At 39.6% G+C, this 17,321-nt stretch overlaps 2 protein-coding genes and 2 long non-coding RNA genes across 6 annotated transcripts; all 4 read right to left on the bottom strand.

Moving 5' to 3' along the window:
* Positions 1-553: 553 nt before the first annotated feature.
* On the bottom strand, positions 554-13,667 carry LOC123468005 (extensin-2-like). Of its 3 annotated transcripts, none has more exons than XM_045167687.1 (3): positions 13,563-13,667; positions 11,795-13,110; positions 554-1,063 (listed from the first exon to the last, which is right to left on the bottom strand). In XM_045167687.1, the coding sequence occupies exons 1-3, from the start codon at positions 13,564-13,566 to the stop codon at positions 734-736; spliced, it is 1,650 nt and encodes a 549-aa protein (XP_045023622.1). In that variant the 5' UTR covers positions 13,567-13,667; the 3' UTR covers positions 554-733. The 3 variants fall into 3 exon arrangements, with proteins under 3 accessions (XP_045023622.1, XP_045023621.1, XP_045023623.1); XM_045167686.1 differs by lacking the exon at positions 13,563-13,667 and adding an exon at positions 13,288-13,447; XM_045167688.1 differs by lacking the exon at positions 13,563-13,667 and adding an exon at positions 13,288-13,447 and having other exon boundaries at positions 11,819-13,110.
* On the bottom strand, positions 3,715-4,697 carry LOC123468011. The gene is made up of 2 exons (XR_006642042.1): positions 4,518-4,697; positions 3,715-4,083 (listed from the first exon to the last, which is right to left on the bottom strand). It is a non-coding gene; the product is annotated as an uncharacterized LOC123468011 (long non-coding RNA).
* LOC123468007 (speckle-type POZ protein B-like) lies at positions 6,056-7,692 on the bottom strand. Its single transcript, XM_045167695.1, has 4 exons — positions 7,656-7,692; positions 7,484-7,582; positions 7,355-7,378; positions 6,056-7,293 (listed from the first exon to the last, which is right to left on the bottom strand). The coding sequence occupies exon 4, from the start codon at positions 6,971-6,973 to the stop codon at positions 6,197-6,199; it is 777 nt and encodes a 258-aa protein (XP_045023630.1). The 5' UTR covers positions 6,974-7,293; positions 7,355-7,378; positions 7,484-7,582; positions 7,656-7,692; the 3' UTR covers positions 6,056-6,196.
* Positions 13,668-15,006: 1,339 nt separating the features above from the next.
* On the bottom strand, positions 15,007-15,989 carry LOC123468010. Its single transcript, XR_006642041.1, has 2 exons — positions 15,810-15,989; positions 15,007-15,375 (listed from the first exon to the last, which is right to left on the bottom strand). It is a non-coding gene; the product is annotated as an uncharacterized LOC123468010 (long non-coding RNA).
* Between the last annotated feature and the right edge of the window lie 1,332 nt (positions 15,990-17,321).

The raw sequence follows: 17,321 nt of genomic DNA, 5'->3' as shown, positions 1-17,321 counted from the left end.
GTAAGCAAATACAACTCGAAACGTCAAGCGTTGGTATGGGATTGGCCCACCATTCCAATGCAAGGCTGAATAGAGAGGTAAGAGCCATCAGCTGATGTCACGATGTGGGTCATATAGTACAGCAATATGATCCGGGCCAACATCGTGACAGGTCTGGAGGATACTAGCATGTCATTCAAGAGCTTAGCGCAACCTTTTTTTTTTTTTTTTTCAACAACTATAATTCAAACTGGCAAACTAAAACTTCTAACATCTAGTCCGAATATTTAAGCATTTCCCTATTCCCTAAATTAGAAATTTCAGGTTAAACAGCACAAGAGATTTAAAGATGCCCAATAAATTCTCTATGCCAATGGGCTAACGTAATGAATGAAGTCAATATTCTTTGCTTCTTATCTGAAGATATAATGTTATAAACAGATTCACAAATGTTTATAATATAACTCTAAAATATTAAACTGTAAATTAATGTTCAGAATTACAAAGCTGTTCAGAGTAAAATTGAAATTGCCATCACCCACCTTATTTGATAAAGAATAGAAACAATAATGGATTAGGTAACGATATACATTTGTATTCATCATTTCATTGAGTAACCACAATGGTATGGAACAACTAGTGAATGCATAAATATATATCAAGGAAATACTTAATTTGGAACGAGGACTGCCAATGAATAAACAAAATCCAATTGACACTTCTTCGAGCTAGATGGACAACACAATTTTAACAATTAATAGTACTTTGGTGGCTCAGTGTAGTAAGATGGGGTTGCATATGTTGGGTAGTAGGCTGGAGCGTCGGTGTAGTAACTGGGAGCAGCGTAAGTGGTAATGTAGTACTCTGGCGCTTTTGTGGTGTAGTATTTGGGGGCTTCAGTTTGGTAGTAACTTGGAGCTGAGTAGTACTTCGGTGCCTCGGTGTAGTAGCTGGGAGTAGCATAGGTTGTTATGTAGTATTTCGGAGCTTCAGTGTAGTAGCTCGGTGCAGCATATGCTGTGGTATACTCGGGGGCCTTTGTAGTATAATATCTTGGAGCCTCAGTCTGGTAATATTTAGGGGCCTCAGTGTAGTAAGCTGGAGCAGCGTAAGTGGTTGTGTAGTATTCAGCAGCCTCAGTGTAGTAAGCCGGAGCAGCGTAAGTTGTGGCGTAGTAGCTAGGTTCAACGTAGTACGAAGGAGCAGTCGTGGTGTAGTAACTTGGGGCAGCGTAGTACTTCGGGGCTTCAGTGTAGTAGGTCGGTTTGGAGTAGTAAGATGGGGCGGCTTCGGTGTAGTAGGTTGGAGCTACGTAATACTTGGGCGCCTCTGTAGTTGTGTAGTACGACACGGTTGTAGTGTAGCTTGGAGCAGAGTAATATTTTGGGGCCTCTGTGTAGTAAACTGGTGAAGCGTAAGTTGTGGTGTAATACTCAGGGGCCTTTGTGGTATAGTAGGAGGGAGCCTCGGTGTAGTAGCTTGGAGTGGTATAATATACTGGCGCTTCCGTGTAATAGCTCGGTGCGGAGTAATATTTTGGTTCCTCCTTATAGTAAGTGGGAGCTGCATACGTGGTGGTGTAGTATTCAGGAGCCTTCGTGCTGTAATACTTGGGAGCCTCGGTGTAGTAAGTGGGTGCCGCATATGTTGTGGGGTAGTACTCGGGCGACTTTGTAGTGTAATAACTGGGGGCAGCATACGTCGTCGTGTAGTACGGCGCAGCAGTGGTAGTTTGGTATGAATAACCACCATAGTTAGAAGACGGAGAACCCATTGGCACAGCTATGCACGATCCAGCCATAACGGCAACAGTAATTAGAAGTGTAATGCCATGGATACCTATACCGATGGAAGAAAAACGAAATCAATTACTGATAGCTCACTGGAGTGTTAAAACATTACAATTAATGCTTAGAATTTAATTTAAATCTCATTCCAACATCTTCAGGAACATCACTAAATCATAGCCGTCCATCAACATCAATTTCTAGTCTAGTTAACCATTGTATACTTTACCCATTGTGGCAAGCCGAAATTTAGCAGATGGTAACGAGCAAAGGAATTCAGCAATTAGTAAACAACTAAACGTCTCTTGTTCCGTCAAAGATGAACACTCGACTGATTTTAGTTGTCTCTATTGCATCATTTTATACGATTTTGTGTCACCCTGATGTTGCTCGCCATCCCCAGCGGGTATTACCTTCCAATATGACGTAACGATTCTTACCCTTTCCCTTTTTGTAGCCTACCATACACAGTGTGAATTGTGTGAATTAAATGTCAATTATTACCCATATCTGCAAAACTGCAAAAAACAATGTGAAATACAATTGAAGGAAAATATGCTGCTGTTGTCAGATTCAAGTTACTCGCTACACTGAATTAAAACACCTTTGTCCTCTCATTTTATAAGACTCCAAAGTCATCCTGTTTCAATTTATTCGCCCTGCGGTTACGACACGTGCACCTTACAGGTAGTGACAGCCAATATTCTTACCCCACCCCTGTTTGCTTGGCGTTTTTGTTTCCTGGAACCGCGGTAAAGGGCTGCTTGAATTGGTTCGATCCACTGGCGGTGAATGTTATGCATCCTAAATATCGCAATTAAAATGCCTCCCTTAATATTTTGTCTGCAAAATTATTGAACAGGAATGAAAAAGTTCACCGACATTCTCAAACTGGCAAATAAAATTCGACGAGTTGCAGCTGATTTGATTTTTATTGAACAGATAAGCTTTAGCTAACGATGAGTTCCCCATCTGGATCATATAAACACCCCAATTAAAAATTTCATTTAACATTCAACACCATAAATAAACTGCCAATATGAATTTTTATTTCCACACGCGTCGAGTGGCCAACAAACAAAGATCTGGATATTTCTTGACCAGCCTCTCCCAGTCATCATCATCTTGCATTGCGCCCTGGAACATGGCATCAAAGACGGAGCTCCTGGCCGACAAAATAGCGACCATTGGCTCGATCTCGTCGAAACAGAACGTACGACGTCACAGTTTAATTGATTGAAGAATTAATCAGACAATTGCCTGTCAGCGTTAGTCTCACCAACACTCTTAGAAAACTTGATATCCAAAGTTTAATAGGGAATAGCGTATAGAGTCTATGGATTTTTGAACAAGCGATAACAAACGGTTAAAATACGAAAGAAGATATTGCGTTTTTAAAGCCGGTTTTATTAAATTTTCACGTGAAATTAACTATTAAACATGACAGAGAAACTACGCAGGGAAAAGCTAGGGTACGAGTTAGTAAAATGCAAAGACTATATCATCGATCGTTTGAAACGAAAAATGTGCGAATAAACTTCAATGTGTTGACTACAGGCACATTAACATGTAGTTTCAGTGCTGTAAGTTGAGCTTGATTTAGTAGATTGAGAGCACCTCGTGTTGTCCTTTAAAACTTTACCTACCGCGTTATGGAGTGAGCTGTACCTTTGGTGTAACAAGTGGGTGCAGAAAACGTGATGATTGCAAGCGGGCGTAGGTGTGAAATGTAATGCGTCGTTGATTATTATGCAATCAATTTTCTTAATCAATTAACATTTCACAAACGCGTGAAATGAAAATGTTCAGAAGCTGCATTTCCTCCGCTGAGGTATTTCGTTTAATCTTTTGAAATAACTCGCTCAAAATATCAGACTAGCAAAACTAAACTCTTATTGATTAGCGAATGTGAAACGATTGATTGATGTGTTGAGTACAAACAACGTAATTAGAAGTTGATTAACGGCAACATTTATTATAGACAAATGAGCTAGTACCACATTCCAAATCGGAAGTGATTCTAGTCAAGAACATAAATAAAGCTGAAGCAAAATTATGATGATCAATAACGCCTTCGGTAGAACTTTACATTAAACAGTGAAGCATTGTTTTTGTTAACGAGCTAATTAAAATCACAGGGCTATCAATAGTACTCTGGGGCTTCAGTTTGGTAGCTGCTGGGAGCTGAGTAATACTTAGGTTCCTTTCGTTTCTCGGTAGACCTTCGGTGGTATTGTTGACGGGTTTGTTAAAGAGTAACATCATTATTTACACGACAATCACTTGTGGTGTATTTGAGTGCCAATTGTTCACGCTCCTGCAAAATGGGTTGTTCGTTTTTAGAGAAATTAGTTGACATAGACCAAGCGGGTTTTTATTAGCTTCTAATACATTCAGTCCGATACATTTGCTGTGAACGTGATTAACTCTAGATGACTGATATAAGCTTTGAATCATAATATCATGATATCACACATGATATAACACCCCAAATTACAAATTTTATTCAATTTTCAAACGTCTGGGCTATTTGGTATCTAATAAAATGATATCCAGTGGAATCTAGAGACATACGAAACAGATGTTAAATTTCTATTACCTTTGTACATCTGATAAAATCGAACAAGTTTAAGAAATTAATGAAAAAAGGGCAAGATCATGAAAACTTGAGGGAGAGGAGATTTAAAGAAATCAATGTTGACCATGGAAAACTCTAATTGTAATTACAGAAAACCCAAGTTAAGCCTTTACCTCTGGCAGCTGGCTCATTGCCTCCGGTTTTCCGATTTTCATTGCCTCCGATTTTGATGCAAAATGCCTAAAAAATGCAAAAGAATTGACTGTACAAGTGATGGAACATACACGAACTTCTCTTCTTTCCTCGTTACTGAAATTTCTGTCTTAGTCAAAGAAACTAAAAGAATGAGAGATAAGCGTCTACGTTTTCTAGTCGATTTAAGTTTGGTTAATATCAGTGATAAGAACTGAACTCCAAAGTCCAAACCATCAGCGAAATTATTATGATGATACCTCGGCTGCAATCCTGAGGATAAATCCCAAAATTTCTTATTATTTCTCGTGCAATTGAACATGGCTGATGTTGATCATTGAATTCCATTAGTCTGAAATATTTACCTTTTCTTTGAGGTTTGTTGCAAACAGCATGACATCAGCACGCCGTGATAGTCTACTAAAAAACGTCTATTGTATAACTACATAAAATTAAAATTCAGTTAGGGTTTTGCAATTCACCAATTAAAATCTTTGGGGCCATCAATAGTACTTTGGAACTTCAGTGTAGTGCGCTGGAGCAGCATAGGTAGTGGTGTAGTACTCGGCCTTCTCTATAGCGTAGTACTCCGGGCCTTAGTTGTATAATAAGAGGCAGTAGCATAGTTTTGTGGAGCATTGGTGTAGTTGTCTGGCTTGGCGTATGAGGTGTAGGCTTCAGTGTAGTAACTTGGAGGCGAGTAATATTTTGGGGCCTCAGTGTAGAATGCAGGGGTGACGAGGTTGTTGTGTAGTAGTTGGGCTCGGTGTAGTAAGATGGAGCAGCTGTGGTGTAATAAGACGGAGCTACGTAATACTTGTTTGCTTCTGTTGCGGTGTAGTAGACAACAGTAAGGGGTGTAGCTGGGAGCAGCATATAGTACTTCGGGGCTTCGCTGGAATAACTTGGTGTAGCGTATGTCGTAGTTTAGTACACCAGTACCTCTGTGTAGTAACTTAGGGCCGATTATTATTTGAGGGCTTAAAAAACTAATCCTTTTGAATGCCATGCAGGTAGGCACAAATTCAATTGAATTGGTTAAAATCAAAACTGATCACAGGTTTGATTCCTACGATCAAATGCTAAAATAAAACGTCCAATTACTCATAACTGCAAAACTGGAAAACACGATGTGAAATAACACCAATGAAAAATGTCGTACTGCTGTTGTCGTGTCCAAATTGCTTCCAACATTGAATTGAAACACCTTTGTCCTCTCATTATATGCGACACCAAAATCACCCTGTTTCAACGCATTAGCCCTGCGGTTACGACACGTGCACCTTTCAGGTAATGACGTAACAGCCAATATTCTTACCCCACCCTTTTTGTTTGGCGTTTTTATTTCCTGGAAACGCGTTAAACGGTTCCTAGAATTGGATTGATCCATTTGCAGTGGACGTGATGCATCCTAGATATTCAGGTGACATTTCTCATTTAATATTCAATCTGCTAAATTAGTTAACGGGCATGAAAAAGTTAACGGAATTCCTCAAACTGACAAATGAAATGCGACGAATTTCAGTCCAAAATCTGATTTGGTTTTTATTGAACAGATAAGCTTTAGATAGTGGTCAGTTCCCCGTATTGATGATATAGCAACCCAGATTTCAAATGTTATTTAAAACTCAACATATAGAAAGGCTGCCAACATAAATTATTATTTCAACATGCGTCGGCTGGCCAACAGAGAAAGGTCAGGATAATTCTTGATCAGCCTCTCCCAATCATCTTGTTTACATATTTCTCTTCCACGCGATTCTACGAAAATGAGTGTTGCTTCTTTAATAGAATCGATTGAGTGAACGTGCGCCCACGCCATTAGATTAATAGCGTTCTCCAATTTGATGCAAGTTAACAAGAACTGAACACACTCGTCTTTCAGGTCCTCAATGTTGTACATATCGGCCGCAACATATAAAGGCTGGGCGATTTCCTCTGATAATTTCGTCGATGTTCGACCAAAGTAAATGTAATGGAGCAATTGTTTGAAAATATCCGGTTTGATATCTTTGATGCAAACTTTTCTCGTGTTTGTTTCTTGCATTCCGCTCTGGAACATGGCTGCGAAGACGGAGCTCCTAACCGACAAAATAGCGACATGACCACCGATTGACTCGTCTCTTTCGGCTGCGTCGAAATGGAATGTAACATCGCAGTTCAACTGATTGACGTACAAACTCACGAATTGCATCTGTGCGTTCATCTCGCCAGTCGTTCTTGAAAAGTTAATCCACAGCACGCAAGGGATCTTTGTTTGCTTCAACTCAAAACGTTGAGATCCAAAGGGCATTTTTGCGGACTTCCATTGACCTGGAGAGATCGGCTTCAAAAAGAATGTCGGACTTGCGTTGATGCTGGCCCAAACAGCAGTTAGCTTGCAGTGGTCATCGTGTCGAAAACACGATGACGTGTTCTCCAAGGAGAGTTCAACCATAAATTCAAAGCTGGATGAGGAAGTTTCGCAATCAGCACCGAGTTGGTTCGGTTGGTAGGACGTCCGGGAAAGATGAAAGGAAAAGATCCCCGGACAAATGTGGTTGAGCTTAAATTTGGCCACGTCTTGGCGTGACGTTTCATACTCGGTGGTGTTGAATGTCCCTTGAATTTTAAATGAACCATCATCCAGTTCTGTTACTTGAAAATCAGGTACAGATGATGGGTGCTTTTCCGGTGACACAGCAGCTGTATTCGCCAGGCGCTCCCGTCCCCGTGCAATGATGACAAATTGCTGTTTTGGTTCTTCTTCAGTAATATCTAATAACATGTTTTCGATAGAATATAGACGCATATGCACAGACGTTAAATTTCCTCTTACCTTTTTCCCCGGATTAAGGTTTTCCTTGACAAAAGAAAACAGAAAAAACAAACAAACAAAGGGGAAAATGTTTAGAGAAACGAAACATGTAATACTTTAGACGAAATTACTAACTGCCACGTAGGTTACCTGTTCCCAAAAACGTCTGCTCATTTTCTCAAGTTTTCTTCTTTATCTTCTCTTCTTATGCGATGGTCGTTTGAGATTATCGCGTTTGATGCACAATGCCTAAAAAAATCGTGAAAGAACAAATAGAGTAATAAATTAAGAGAATCCCGTTCAACTTTCTAATGGAACATACACGAACTTCAATTATTTCCTCTTTACTGAAATCTTTTGCTAGTCAAAGAAACTAAAATGTGAGAGATAAGAGATAAGATACTGATGTTTTCCATGGTCGCTTGAGTTTAATAGTTATTCACACGTGCGATAACAACTTAACTCCAAATTATCAGCGAAATAGTTACGACGACACCTCGGCTGCGACCCTGAAGATACGTAAATTGCAAATAATCATTTAATTTCTGCTTCAATTAGACATAAGTGATATTGACAATGGAATTTCATTAGTTTAAAGTAGTCTATTTACCTTTGCTTTGAGATTTGTTGTAAACAGCATGATATCAGTAAACTGGAAATAAGAATAGGCTCCTACATCATCTGAAAACCAACCTGCAAGAAAATCTGTCTACTTAAAGACAATTTGATTCCACATTTTAATTGTTAAAAATGCAAACTGAAATGACGACACGCACACCTTACAGGTAATGACGTAACAACCAATAGTCTTACCCTTTTTGACGTTTTTGTTTCCTGGAAAGAGCGTTAAAGGGCTCCTAGAATTGGTTCGATCTATTTGCAGTGAACGTAATACATCCCAGATTTCTCAGGTAAAATTTCTCATTTAATATTCAATTTTCTTTACGTAAATTACGGAACAAGCATGAAAAAGTTCACACAATTTATCAAACTGGCAAATGAAACTTGACAAGTTGCAGCACCAAATCAGATTTTTTATTAAACATATTTAAGTTTTTTCTCCATCTTGATGACATAACATCCCAATTTAGAAATTGATTTAATTTTCAACATATAGATACTCTGCCCGACAGAGAGTGTTATTTCCACATGCTTCGAGTGGCTAACAAACAAAGATCTGGATAATTCTTGATCAGCCTCTCCCAATCATCTTGTTTGCATATTTCTTTTCCATGTGATGCCACGAAAGCGAGTGCTGCTTCTTTAAGGGAATCGACTGCATGGACGTGCGCCCACGCCATTAGATTAATAGCGTTCTCCAATTTGATGCAAGTTAACAAGAACTGAACACATTTGTCTTTCAGTTCGTCAACGTCGTACATATCGGCCGCAACAAACAAAGGCTGGGCGTTTTCCTCTGACAACTTTGTCGATGTTCAACCAGAGTAAATGTAACGGAGCAATTGTTTGAAAATATCCGGTTTGATATCTTTGATGCGAACTTTTCTCGTGCTCGTTTCTTGCATTCCGCCGTGAAACATGGCAGCGAAGACGGAGCTCCTGGCCGACAAAAGGATGACATGACCACCGATCGGCTCGGCTTCATCGATCTCACTCTTTTTCTCCGACATTACTCAGTAGATAATAAAGTAAAACACACTTTTAATTGCACTCGGCACAGCTGTTGAATTCCCTACTATCCTTTACCCAAGTGGTTTTTGAGAATATCCTCCTTGGCGAAACTGAACACAAGGAATTAAATCAAACACAACGAGGATGTGAACATCAACCCGGACGACATTACATCAAGTGACACTAAGCTGCACTTGTTTGCACAGATTTTTCTTCGAAAACGCCCATTCCCTTCCTCTTCTTTTCTAGTTTACCTTCCCCTTTGCATCGATGTCCGTCGGCGTTATTCAATTTGGCGGCGGAGATGCAACCTCTACGTTACCAACGGCTCACATACGAATGAAAATATCGCGTTTTTAAAGCCGAGTTACTCTTCATGGAACAGCTATAGTACACGAATAAATGTGGTGCGTGCCAATTATTTGAACGAACACTGTAGCAATAGACTTTAAAGTGTTCGGTCTTCATTGTGCAATATGCTGAGTCCTGGCCGTGTAATCGGGCATGGGTAACGTATTTGTTAGATGTGATGTGTAGTTGAAAATGATTTAATGGACTATGTTCTTAACCTATCTGAATGGAAAACATACGGTGAACAGATCCTTATTTCACGTTTTCTATTTAAACTTGACCAGTCACGTGTTTCTAACTCCGGACTAGCAACGTAGCTCTCACTATGCGACCAACGAATGCGATGTGACTAGAAGTTGTTTAACGGCATCATTTATTAGACAACTGAACTAGTACCAGATTCCAATCTGAAGTGATACAATTCAGAATATAAATAAAGCTGAAACGAAATTGTGATGATCAATAACGTCAACCAGTAGAACTTTACATTTAAAAGTGGAACATTGTTTTTGTTAGCAAGCTGATTAAAATCAAAGGGCTATCGATAGTACTTTGGGGCTTCAGTTTTGTAGCTGGGAGCTTAATTATTGAGTTTGAAACTACGATATTTACCCATGATTGTAAGATTATGTGGACTGGATAGTGAACGGCTGTGTGAGTGTGACACTCTCCTTCCTACCGTTGCCGATCGATGAGTCCACTCGACTGGTTCCAATTTTGATTTGTCTTCATTTTATAAGAATTTGTGTCCCCCTAATGCACGCCACTAGCCTATGACGTTGAAAATTACAAGGGCTATATTATTCTTACCCCACCTTAAGTGACGTTTTCACATTTCCTTGTGATTCTCTTCCCTTTTGGCGTTTGGCAATTGCGATTTAAAGGCACGTAACCAGAGAAAAACAGACTATTCTTAACTGATCGCACATTCGCTTTTTTGCTTTGAATTTTCACCAGTTTGAAGGAAAAAAGTGAATATGTACTTAAATGAGTTAATGAATTAACGTGATACGTAACGTCAAGATTGGAATTAACATTGACTATAAATGCTAGAATTTGGTAGTGACGATCCTAGATTGTTTTATTTCCGACAACTGGAATAATTTTATTTCCGACAACTGGAATAACACTTAAACAATGCGTGAGCCAATTAGTGCCAACATCGGCCGCAAGGCGATATGGAGGATTCTTGCATGTCGTTAACGGTCTTGATGCGTGATGCCACACCCTAATTCTTGAGTGCTTGAAAGTAATATGAAATTTTAAACATTCAATTAAGTTATTTGTTTTATAGTCAAGTCAAATGATATTCATCATTGTTTTCCCAATAATGTTCATTTAAGACATTGTGTAATATTTTCTCAGAATTTAAATGGGAGTTAGTTTTATGTCGGAAATTGCCCGATTTTTTTATCAACGTGGTTTGGTGCCTAAATTCACGGTATATAAGAGTTGAGTGCATTTCTTTGTGTAGCGGCACTTGAAATGACTGGGTATGTCACCCTCCCAATGTTGGGATTGCTAGTAACCAAGAGTCTGTAAGCAAATACAACTCGAAACGTCAAGCGTTGGTATGGGATTGGCCCACCATTCCAATGCAAGGCTGAATAGAGAGGTAAGAGCCATCAGCTGATGTCACGATGTGGGTCATATAGTACAGCAATATGATCCGGGCCAACATCGTGACAGGTCTGGAGGATACTAGCATGTCATTCAAGAGCTTAGCGCAACCCTTTTTTTTTTTTTTATTCAATAATTAAAATCTAAACTGGCAAACCAAAACTTCTAACATCTAGTCCGAATATTTGAGCATTTCCTTTTAAGGGAATTTCAGATTGAAATTAGGAAATTAACATTAGTGGTGGAAATGCAAACTAAAAAATTTTAAGCTACATCCTGCTACGCAATTAAACACGGTTAAGATAAGTGGATTTCAACCTTGCCCAACTCAATGTTAATTGGCTAATGCAATGAATTAAAGCAATGCTACGCAACCAATACGCAACCAACACAATACTACGCAACCAAATCAATTATACCAGACTCATAAAAACCAATGAATTCTCACTATTGTTCTAGTGTATAAATGCGTTCAGCAGTTACAATGTTGTAGGAAACAAATCGCTTTCATTAGCTTTATTTGATACAGAATAAAAACAACGAGGGGATTTGTTAACGGCATTATATCTGTATTCAACAATTCATTTGGAAACATTTGTATGGAACGACTACTGAATGCATAAATGGAATTACTTATTTTGGAACGAGGACTGTAAATGATAAAATCAAATCTGAATATTCCATCGTCGAGCTTGATGGACAACGCAATTTTCACGATTAATAGTACTTGGGAGCCTCAGTGTAGTAGGATGGGGTTGCATAGGTTGTTGTGTAGTATTTCGGAGCTTCAGTGTAGTAGCTAGGAGTAGCATATGCTGTGGTATACTCAGGGGCCTTTGTAGTATAATATCTTGGAGCCTCAGTCTGGTAATATTTAGGGGCCTCAGTCTGGTAATATTTGGGGGCCTCAGTCTGGTAATATTTGGGGGCCTCAGTGTAGTAAGCTGGAGCAGCGTAAGTGGTTGTGTAGTATTCAGCAGCCTCAGTGTAGTAAGCCGGAGCAGCGTAGGTGGTGGTGTAGTACTTGGGCGCCTCAGTGTAGTAGCTTGGGGCACCGTACGTTGTGGTGTATTCGGGGGCCTTTGTAGTATAATATTGCGGTGCCTCTGTCTGGTAATACTTGGGAGACTCAGTGTAGTAAGCTGGAGCAGCGTATGTTGTGGTGTAGTACTCAGCTTTCTTCGTGTAATACTCCTGGCCGGCAGTTGTGTAGTATTCAGTGGCCTTTGTGGTATAGTATTGAGGAGCTTCAGTGTAGTAAACCGGAGCGGCATATGTTGTAGTGTAGTACTTCGGGGCTTCTGTATAATAGCTTGGAGCCGCATATGTTGTAGTGTATTGTGGAGCCGAATATTTGGGAGCCTCAGTGTAATAAGCTGGAGCGGCGTAAGTGGTGGTGTAGTATTCAGCTTTCTTTGTGTAGTACTCTGGGGCAATAGTTGTGTAGTATTCAGCAGCCTCAGTATAGTAAGACGGAGCAGCATAAGTTGTGGTGTAGTAAGTAGGTTCGACGTAGTACGAAGGAGCAGTCGTGGTGTAGTAACTTGGGGCAGCGTAGTACTTCGGGGCTTCAGTGTAGTAGGTCGGCTCGGAGTAATAAGATGGGGCGGCTTCATTGTAGTAGGTTGGTGCTACGTAATACTTGGGCGCCTCTGTAGTTGTGTAGTACGACACGGTTGTAGTGTAGCTTGGAGCAGAGTAATATTTCGGGGCCTCGGTGTAGTAAACTGGTGAAGCGTAAGTTGTGGTGTAATACTCAGGGGCCTTTGTGGTATAGTAGGTGGTAGCCTCGGTGTAGTAGCTTGGAGTGGCATACGTTGTCGTGTAATACACTGGCGATCCTGTGTAATAGCTCGGTGCGGAGTAATATTTTGGTTCCTCCGTATAGTAAGTCGGAGCTGCATACGTGGTGGTGTAGTATTCAGGAGCTTTCGTGCTGTAATACTTGGGAGCCTCGGTGTAGTAAGTGGGTGCCGCATATGTTGTGGGGTAGTACTCGGGCGACTTTGTAGTGTAATAACTGGGGGCAGCATACGTCGTCGTGTAGTACGGCGCAGCAGTGGTAGTTTGGTATGAATAACCACCATAGTTAGAAGACGGAGAACCCATTGGCACAGCTATGCACGATCCAGCCATAACGGCAACAGTAATTAGAAGTGTAATGCCATGGATACCTATACCGATGGAAGAAAAACGAAATCAATTACTGATAGCTCACTGGAGTGTTAAAACATTACAATTAATGCTTAGAATTTAATTTAAATCTCATTCCAACATCTTCAGGAACATCACTAAATCATAGCCGTCCATCAACATCAATTTCTAGTCTAGTTAACCATTGTATACTTTACCCATTGTGGCAAGCCGAAATTTAGCAGATGGTAACGAGCAAAGGAATTCAGCAATTAGTAAACAACTAAACGTCTCTTGTTCCGTCAAAGATGAACACTCGACTGATTTTAGTTGTCTCTATTGCATCATTTTATACGATTTTGTGTCACCCTGATGTTGCTCGCCATCCCCAGCGGGTATTACCTTCCAATATGACGTAACGATTCTTACCCTTTCCCTTTTTGTAGCCTACCATACACAGTGTGAATTGTGTGAATTAAATGTCAATTATTACCCATATCTGCAAAACTGCAAAAAACAATGTGAAATACAATTGAAGGAAAATATGCTGCTGTTGTCAGATTCAAGTTACTCGCTACACTGAATTAAAACACCTTTGTCCTCTCATTTTATAAGACTCCAAAGTCATCCTGTTTCAATTTATTCGCCCTGCGGTTACGACACGTGCACCTTACAGGTAGTGACAGCCAATATTCTTACCCCACCCCTGTTTGCTTGGCGTTTTTGTTTCCTGGAACCGCGGTAAAGGGCTGCTTGAATTGGTTCGATCCACTGGCGGTGAATGTTATGCATCCTAAATATCGCAATTAAAATGCCTCCCTTAATATTTTGTCTGCAAAATTATTGAACAGGAATGAAAAAGTTCACCGACATTCTCAAACTGGCAAATAAAATTCGACGAGTTGCAGCTGATTTGATTTTTATTGAACAGATAAGCTTTAGCTAACGATGAGTTCCCCATCTGGATCATATAAACACCCCAATTAAAAATTTCATTTAACATTCAACACCATAAATAAACTGCCAATATGAATTTTTATTTCCACACGCGTCGAGTGGCCAACAAACAAAGATCTGGATATTTCTTGACCAGCCTCTCCCAGTCATCATCATCTTGCATTGCGCCCTGGAACATGGCATCAAAGACGGAGCTCCTGGCCGACAAAATAGCGACCATTGGCTCGATCTCGTCGAAACAGAACGTACGACGTCACAGTTTAATTGATTGAAGAATTAATCAGACAATTGCCTGTCAGCGTTAGTCTCACCAACACTCTTAGAAAACTTGATATCCAAAGTTTAATAGGGAATAGCGTATAGAGTCTATGGATTTTTGAACAAGCGATAACAAACGGTTAAAATACGAAAGAAGATATTGCGTTTTTAAAGCCGGTTTTATTAAATTTTCACGTGAAATTAACTATTAAACATGACAGAGAAACTACGCAGGGAAAAGCTAGGGTACGAGTTAGTAAAATGCAAAGACTATATCATCGATCGTTTGAAACGAAAAATGTGCGAATAAACTTCAATGTGTTGACTACAGGCACATTAACATGTAGTTTCAGTGCTGTAAGTTGAGCTTGATTTAGTAGATTGAGAGCACCTCGTGTTGTCCTTTAAAACTTTACCTACCGCGTTATGGAGTGAGCTGTACCTTTGGTGTAACAAGTGGGTGCAGAAAACGTGATGATTGCAAGCGGGCGTAGGTGTGAAATGTAATGCGTCGTTGATTATTATGCAATCAATTTTCTTAATCAATTAACATTTCACAAACGCGTGAAATGAAAATGTTCAGAAGCTGCATTTCCTCCGCTGAGGTATTTCGTTTAATCTTTTGAAATAACTCGCTCAAAATATCAGACTAGCAAAACTAAACTCTTATTGATTAGCGAATGTGAAACGATTGATTGATGTGTTGAGTACAAACAACGTAATTAGAAGTTGATTAACGGCAACATTTATTATAGACAAATGAGCTAGTACCACATTCCAAATCGGAAGTGATTCTAGTCAAGAACATAAATAAAGCTGAAGCAAAATTATGATGATCAATAACGCCTTCGGTAGAACTTTACATTAAACAGTGAAGCATTGTTTTTGTTAACGAGCTAATTAAAATCACAGGGCTATCAATAGTACTCTGGGGCTTCAGTTTGGTAGCTGCTGGGAGCTGAGTAATACTTAGGTTCCTTTCGTTTCTCGGTAGACCTTCGGTGGTATTGTTGACGGGTTTGTTAAAGAGTAACATCATTATTTACACGACAATCACTTGTGGTGTATTTGAGTGCCAATTGTTCACGCTCCTGCAAAATGGGTTGTTCGTTTTTAGAGAAATTAGTTGACATAGACCAAGCGGGTTTTTATTAGCTTCTAATACATTCAGTCCGATACATTTGCTGTGAACGTGATTAACTCTAGATGACTGATATAAGCTTTGAATCATAATATCATGATATCACACATGATATAACACCCCAAATTACAAATTTTATTCAATTTTCAAACGTCTGGGCTATTTGGTATCTAATAAAATGATATCCAGTGGAATCTAGAGACATACGAAACAGATGTTAAATTTCTATTACCTTTGTACATCTGATAAAATCGAACAAGTTTAAGAAATTAATGAAAAAAGGGCAAGATCATGAAAACTTGAGGGAGAGGAGATTTAAAGAAATCAATGTTGACCATGGAAAACTCTAATTGTAATTACAGAAAACCCAAGTTAAGCCTTTACCTCTGGCAGCTGGCTCATTGCCTCCGGTTTTCCGATTTTCATTGCCTCCGATTTTGATGCAAAATGCCTAAAAAATGCAAAAGAATTGACTGTACAAGTGATGGAACATACACGAACTTCTCTTCTTTCCTCGTTACTGAAATTTCTGTCTTAGTCAAAGAAACTAAAAGAATGAGAGATAAGCGTCTACGTTTTCTAGTCGATTTAAGTTTGGTTAATATCAGTGATAAGAACTGAACTCCAAAGTCCAAACCATCAGCGAAATTATTATGATGATACCTCGGCTGCAATCCTGAGGATAAATCCCAAAATTTCTTATTATTTCTCGTGCAATTGAACATGGCTGATGTTGATCATTGAATTCCATTAGTCTGAAATATTTACCTTTTCTTTGAGGTTTGTTGCAAACAGCATGACATCAGCACGCCGTGATAGTCTACTAAAAAACGTCTATTGTATAACTACATAAAATTAAAATTCAGTTAGGGTTTTGCAATTCACCAATTAAAATCTTTGGGGCCATCAATAGTACTTTGGAACTTCAGTGTAGTGCGCTGGAGCAGCATAGGTAGTGGTGTAGTACTCGGCCTTCTCTATAGCGTAGTACTCCGGGCCTTAGTTGTATAATAAGAGGCAGTAGCATAGTTTTGTGGAGCATTGGTGTAGTTGTCTGGCTTGGCGTATGAGGTGTAGGCTTCAGTGTAGTAACTTGGAGGCGAGTAATATTTTGGGGCCTCAGTGTAGAATGCAGGGGTGACGAGGTTGTTGTGTAGTAGTTGGGCTCGGTGTAGTAAGATGGAGCAGCTGTGGTGTAATAAGACGGAGCTACGTAATACTTGTTTGCTTCTGTTGCGGTGTAGTAGACAACAGTAAGGGGTGTAGCTGGGAGCAGCATATAGTACTTCGGGGCTTCGCTGGAATAACTTGGTGTAGCGTATGTCGTAGTTTAGTACACCAGTGCCTCTGTGTAGTAACTTGGGGCCGATTATTATTTGAGGGCTTAAAAAACTAATCCTTTTGAATGCCATGCAGGTAGGCACAAATTCAATTGAATTGGTTAAAATCAAAACTGATCACAGGTTTGATTCCTACGATCAAATGCTAAAATAAAACGTCCAATTACTCATAACTGCAAAACTGGAAAACACGATGTGAAATAACACCAATGAAAAATGTCGTACTGCTGTTGTCGTGTCCAAATTGCTTCCAACATTGAATTGAAACACCTTTGTCCTCTCATTATATGCGACACCAAAATCACCCTGTTTCAACGCATTAGCCCTGCGGTTACGACACGTGCACCTTTCAGGTAATGACGTAACAGCCAATATTCTTACCCCACCCTTTTTGTTTGGCGTTTTTATTTCCTGGAAACGCGTTAAACGGTTCCTAGAATTGGATTGATCCATTTGCAGTGGACGTGATGCATCCTAGATATTCAGGTGACATTTCTCATTTAATATTCAATCTGCTAAATTAGTTAACGGGCATGAAAAAGTTAACGGAATTCCT

Source organism: Daphnia magna, unplaced genomic scaffold (genome assembly GCF_020631705.1).
Source record: "Daphnia magna isolate NIES unplaced genomic scaffold, ASM2063170v1.1 Dm_contigs261, whole genome shotgun sequence".
In the NCBI taxonomy this organism is placed as follows: domain Eukaryota; kingdom Metazoa; phylum Arthropoda; class Branchiopoda; order Diplostraca; family Daphniidae; genus Daphnia; species Daphnia magna.
The sequence above is the reverse complement of the archived record's forward strand: the minus strand, read 5'-3'. Positions and strand labels throughout refer to the sequence as shown.